At 38.0% G+C, this 6,454-nt stretch overlaps 1 protein-coding gene across 1 annotated transcript in view; it reads right to left on the reverse strand.

Annotated features, from left to right (window-relative positions):
* Positions 1 to 440: 440 nt before the first annotated feature.
* COBLL1 (cordon-bleu WH2 repeat protein like 1) overlaps positions 441 to 6,454 on the reverse strand; it is a 44,792-nt gene continuing 38,778 nt past the window's right edge. The window contains 3 exon segments of the mRNA XM_035896169.1: positions 441 to 527; positions 2,832 to 3,014; positions 3,637 to 5,261. Coding sequence (XP_035752062.1) covers positions 441 to 527; positions 2,832 to 3,014; positions 3,637 to 5,261 — 1,895 coding nt within the window.

The following is a 6,454-nucleotide window of genomic DNA, read 5'->3' on the forward strand; positions in this document are numbered from 1 at the left end:
ACAAAGTAATATGGAGGCAGCATGTGGTAGATTTAAATTCATACAATCTGTTAAAGTAGTACACAATTGAAAATTATTTATCTAAAATTCTTAGATTGCTTTAAATCTCATTTCAGCATAGTGCTACATCTTGTTCAGTCTTGGAGGCTAAAATCAAGAATTTTTGACTCTCATTCTAACATAAGCAAAGCTCATCTGCACCTTCTCTTAAACCTTTTTAGCAGCATAGTTGGCTTTATAAAGAGAGAGAGGCAAAATATTACCATAATTTACATATTCTAATAATCTTTCCAAGGCATCAAAGGACCCAGCTTGAAATTCCTATAACAATTGACAAAAATATATTAACATATACTTGCATTTACACTTTCAAAAATCTGTAGTTAGTATTAAGTTGGCCTATGAAGCAGTAGTAAAGTGCAAAGTATTTGGTATGGTATCTAGTGATTAGCTTTTGCTTCTGTGGAATACAAAGGAGGAAGCCTGGCTCTTCCATTGACAGATATGGTGTTTGAAGGAGGACCAACCTGGAGGCGGGGGAGGAAAAAAAAAGCAAAAAGAAATATTAGCCTAACTTTTCAGATTCTTCTCTCTGCAGTATGTTGCACAGTATTACTCCAAGGAAACACAAGCACTGTTTCTTCAGTTAGCATTTTTCTCATCACAATGAAAAACCTCCTGTGTGATTTCTGAACAAAGCATATATGCTACAGAAGTGGAAATACAAGAAATTACTTAATAACGTATTTTATCCTATCTAAAAATTCCGTGTAAAACTATTCAAAAACCCCACCACTTTTAGTCCTTCTTCTCCAGACCTGGTTGCAAAGAAATACTTGAAAAAACATCACTAAACCAAAGACTTTTTATTAAATATTGAATAGAGCTGATTTCTAACAAAGTTTTCTAGCATTCCTTTCTACCATGGTAATGTTTCTTTTATCAGGAGCAAACTACAACTTCCAGGATAGATGGCAAAGACCTGATTTTCCAGGGAGCTGCATAAACCAACAACTCCAGTTGGAGTTAGTGGGAGCTGTGGATGCTCTACAGCCATGCGAACCACATACCACAGCGCACAGTTTACTAGACACAATGAAAACATTCTGAAGAGAAAGATGGTTAAAAAGAAACCTCACTTGACCCATTTTAGGTTAGTAACTACTGAGGGCCCTATTGAACAGAAAAGACCAGCAATACAAAAGGCCACAGATCTCAGCATTGCATACTCACAACATATTAAGTAAAACGGGAAAAAATTAAAGAATTTGGCTAGTGGTGCTAGCATTTTATGTTTCTAGTGATTCCCTCACAGAGCTGAAAGAAGGGAGAGTATGGAAGAGGTAAAAAGAGAAGCCAGCACCTGGCCAACCTCTTTCACCGTTCAATGGATCAGGTTATTATCCTTTTACTGGGGGTGGCACCACAGTGGAAGCTGTAAGGTGAATGCATTTTAAAAGTCCTCTCAATCTTGGAAATCACTTTTAGGTCTGATAAGCTATTGATGCAAAATGCGTAATTTCTCTGTTTGTCCTACTACTGCCAGTTCTCCATGTTAAACATAAAATGAGACCATGTTGTTTTTTTAAATTTGCCATAGGCCAAAAAAACCCCTCACTCTCTGCTGTGAGACACACCTGTACCACACCATATGTGCTCTGGGTAAGAGTGAAAAGAAAAGCACGTACAATTTTAGGTTTGGCAAAATTTCAGTGGGTTCTTCATTGCATTTTTTGTGTGTATGTTTCAGGATTTTTTTGAAGCTTGTTTCAGGTTTCTGTGTTGCAGAATGCTTTTCTTTATGCTTACAGCATCTTCATTATTATAATTTCTCCTTAAAAAGTATAGCCCTCAAACCCATCCTCAACAGATACTATACTGAGAAAGTACATCTCCCACCCACAGAAGAGAAAGGGAGGGAAAAAAGGACTTCATTCACCATCTCTCTCTTCTTCCCCATGCCATTCCTACACCTAGACTGATAAAGACATAATGGGTTAAAACTACCCTAAGTATATATCTATTATAAAAGAATGAATAACCCCATAATGAAGTTTTTCTTTGTTTTCTTCCTAGTGGAAATAGACTCCTCGAATTTTGAAAAGCACATTATGAACTTGATTTTTTAAAACAGTTATAAGGTACTGTGCCAACAGCCATGCCTATGCATATTTCCTATAGAATCATAAAACAAAGTTTACACACTATGCAAAATAAATAAAGCTCTGTGTTATTCAGAATGTAATTATGCATTGGAGGAAAAAATACCCCTCCACTTAATAAAAACATATTCAAACAAAATCCAAACAGTATTTCTGGTAGAACAGGTAGATTTGACCTCTAAGTGACTCTGAACAATACAGCATTTGCTTTATCTTACCCTGGTTTTAAAGTGGCTGTGGTTAGTGACATGCAGTTAGAAGTAATACTACGGTGTATTATGTACCACTTTTACGGACTAGAGGTCAAAAACTACTTGAGCATGCTTGTAACCTTTCCAGGAAGCTGAATCTTCCTATTCAAGTGTAGAAATAATGGGAGGACTACAAGTCTCAGAGAGGCTGTTGCAGTGCTACACCGAAACAAAATCTTAGGCATGAAATGGATTGTTCTAATATCTGACCATCCACTGGGAGATTTTGACCCTAGGGAATCAAATACTTCCATAAAATAAAAAACTGAACACTCTTCCCCACCTCGCTTCCCATTGTTAAAAGACCTCCTGGCAGCACTTTGTGCCAAAGCTAGCTGCTTTTAGTGTCAGGCATTAAGAGTAATTTTGAAGGAAGTACCATGAGCTCATTGTTATGGATGCAATGATGAAAACTCACCCTTTTCAATTTGGCAGCAGCTTCTCCAGAGCGGATTGCAGCCAGCAAGCTCTGGTGGATCTGTTCTGGGTCAGAGCGCTGGAATGTTGTTGCGGTTTGTCTCTTAGTGACAGGGGGTGGGCAGTCAATGGAAGCACCTGACTGCACCTGACTCTTCTGCTCACTATTCACATTGCTGCTTTTCTATAAAGGGAGGAAGAGGGAAGAAAAACAAAACAAACCCTTTTAATCTGCATTAGTCATAAATGGAAAACTAAGTCAACCTGGTTGCGTATCAAACTGCCACCGTTCTACTGTTTGCTTCATTCAAGATTTCAGAGCTCAGCAACATTTCCACAATAGCATCGTTTCTCCCTCAGATAATTACGTCAGCAAAATTTTACACCCCCGTCCAAGTGTGTTTGTGCCATGATCACTTGAAGCCAAACCAATCGCACTACTCAGAATTAAATTTGAAACCAACACACAGAACCATAAAGAATAAATCATAACCACTCCCAACATAAAAATAGGTATACACAGTATAAATTACTCTATTTAATTTACTGTTCTTCAAAGTAGGGGATGCTAATTACAGCAAGAAATAATTCTTTCCAATAATCTGAATGAGCTTGTTTTCACTTTAACATTCCCCATTTTCCTGAATTTCATTATGATGCTGTGCTACTGCTGGACACCACAAGGTGTTTACATGGTACAAACACAGCGCTTTCTGGTCAGGGAGCAGTTCAGAGACTAGCCTCTACATTAGTCACTCTAGATGGCAGTGGATCAACAGTCAACCAATGTTAGAAATAAAGTTTACCTTATCTGTTAGACTATTTGGTGATCCCCCTGTTATGGTCTGTAAGGAAGGGTTTTTCACTTGAGGCACAGAGGTAGCTGAGGAGAATTCAGCTGCCGGAGCAGCAGAGGAGAGTTCAACAGGAAATTCCTCTCTTGGTGCCTGGCTAGTGATTGTACGCGTCTTATTGAATGACTGTGATCTTTTGACTGCAGATGAGACAGCAAGAGCAAAAGGGGATGGTCTTGAGCTTGAGTACGGCTTTGGAGCTGCAAAAGTTCTTAGAGTTCTTAGGTTCAATGGTGCTGGTGGGCAGGAGGGAAAACTTGAAGGTTTATTGCTTTTAACAGGAGAAGTGCAGGATTCAATTTTTTTTCCATCATCGCCTTTTTCTTCATCTGCGGGAAGAGAAGAAGTACTTGTTTTATGTAAAGACAAAGAAGTTGGATCAGGTGACAAGATTTTTTTTTCCATCTCTGTATTTTTAGCTTCATTTTGAACAGAATTAGGAGCACAAATGGTACTTCTGGCAATTGCAGATGTCACATAATGACCTGAAGCTCTTCGCTGCATCTGCAGATAAAAAGAGCTAGGCTTCACCGTAGGACTCAATGCATTTGACTTGTCCTGAGTCTCAGAAGAAGCATTTGTATTATCCAAGCTTAGCATCAGTGGGACACGCTGTTTGGAAGACTCTGTTTCCGTCCTGTTGCTCTCAGTAGTAATCTCAGCTCCAGACGTCACAACATGTTCAGAAATGGTGTTCACTCTGTGCAGCAGATCATTTGCAGCTGCAGGTTCATTTTGTGAAACAGCCTGTAAATGACCCACACTTTTTGGAAGATGAGGAATTTCAGCTTGCACTATGACTTCTTTGGAGTCTTCATGCTTCAGAGAGTTTTCCAAAGTAGATACCTCTTCATCTTTATAATCTGATGGAATTTCTGACTCCCAGCTCTTCACTATTTCTAAGGATTTTGGAGGCACTATTTTATAAGTAGTCATTCCAATTTTCGGTATGTAATCTCTTGTAATTTCATTAGCAGGCTTGGGTTTAGGTTTGGTGTCCTGTCTATAAAGAGGGTAACCTTTTACAGGAGAGCCATCTGGAGCCTTTGCAGTTGTTTCTGGTGAAGCAAAATTACTGCCATTGATACAAACGTGACTCTGATCTTTTCTGGGAATTACTCTTTCATAGGTAACTTCTTGTCTCTCAAGATTTTGTTCTGTTGAAGTAACTTCATCCTCTTGTATCCCATGCATCGCTTGAAGAAGGGGCTTGTTTGTATCTGTATTGTGTTGAGGGACCAGTCCTCTGAATGTGGATGATTCACAACCCTGAGGAACAAAAATTTCTTTCTGCGAAGTCCTTCCCAAATTGCTGTCTGATGGACCTGTCTGGATTGCCACATCCTGAGTTTTTACTGTGTCCAAGCTGGTTTGATTGGTTTTCTGATCTTGCTTTTCTGGAATCAGTTGATGATAATTCCCATGACTTAGAGAGATGTCATTTTTACATGCCTGGCAGTTTGATAGTCTGTCAACTTCAAGCTTGTTATTTTCTCTAAAATCTACTCTTCTGGTTTCAGCTGTCTGAAGGTCTTTCCCTTCTTCTGTTGTTGGAACGAGTTTTGTATCACTGTGATCTTTAAGTTGAAGAGAGATTCCAAAATTAATACAAATGCCAAAAAGATTCAACCTTCCCCCTTTACAACACAAAGCCCCATGTCCAATGTATTTAACTACAAGGACTGGCTCCTCACCAATACTAAAATTTTCCTTAAAACTTACTTTTAAAAGCTATTTAAAGATATACTTATCCTTGGCTAAAATTGCCAAATAATAGTATTGTAACTCAGGTATTCTTACTTAATTAACAGGCTACTGGTGCCATGCATCAACTTAATAGAAAATCTATTCTAGAGTAATTTAAAAAGTGCTAATGAATTTCAGTTGATTATATAGGCATCAGTGACTCAAGAGCTCAAGGACTATTCAATATTAAGTTATATGCAATTTTTATTTAGTTCCACACCTTTGTGGCTTCTCTTCTTTAGTTTTAACATTACAAATGTTATTTGTCAATGACACCTTATGTATTTGTACAAAGGAACAACTGGAAAACATATGGACAAAAGCAATTTTCCAACTCTACTTTTCCAACTGTTTAGTAGGTCTGATAATTCGTTTTTCTACTCCTGGACTAAACACACGTAGTCCTCTCCAAAATACAGAAATATTTTTGTCATATTGTTTTAAATAAAATATTGGGAAAAATTTTATTCTTTAGGAATAATCATTTGGGGTGGTATTTTGCAAAAAAAACCCACATGTCTCCTCATGTTATAAAATGGAAGTTAAAACTTATGTCACACAAACAGGAATCATGCAGTATGTTGTTATGATTTATAAACAGAGGTGCACTGAATATAAAAGACTATGGAAGGCCTAATATATAAATCTGAAAATCAGTGTCACAAAAGGGTAAAGTAAATCAGGTCACTAAATCCACGGAAAAATTTACAATCCATTAGATGCACAGGATGTCGTCATTTCTTTTCAAATCAGGAAGTCACTTTGCTCTATTTATGTTTAAAAATATTTGCATTTTCATGCAGAAAACTCATGCTAATTTTGTAAGCAAAGAACCACCGACGGCCTCTCTTTCCCCGCTGCAGTGCAGTGCCTGTGTCACACCGCGTGGCAGGGTAACCTCTGTGTCCAGCCTTCCCTCTCCTCAGCACTGCTCCACCTGTGCTGCCCTGCAACAGCGCAATGCAGCTTGGACTACTGCTAAAGGAATTAATAAAAAAAAAAAAAAAAAAAAAAAAATTCTAAA

This window comes from Egretta garzetta, unplaced genomic scaffold, assembly GCF_000687185.1.
Source record: "Egretta garzetta isolate BGI_Z169 unplaced genomic scaffold, ASM68718v1 scaffold16, whole genome shotgun sequence".
Taxonomy (NCBI): Eukaryota; Metazoa; Chordata; class Aves; order Pelecaniformes; family Ardeidae; genus Egretta; species Egretta garzetta.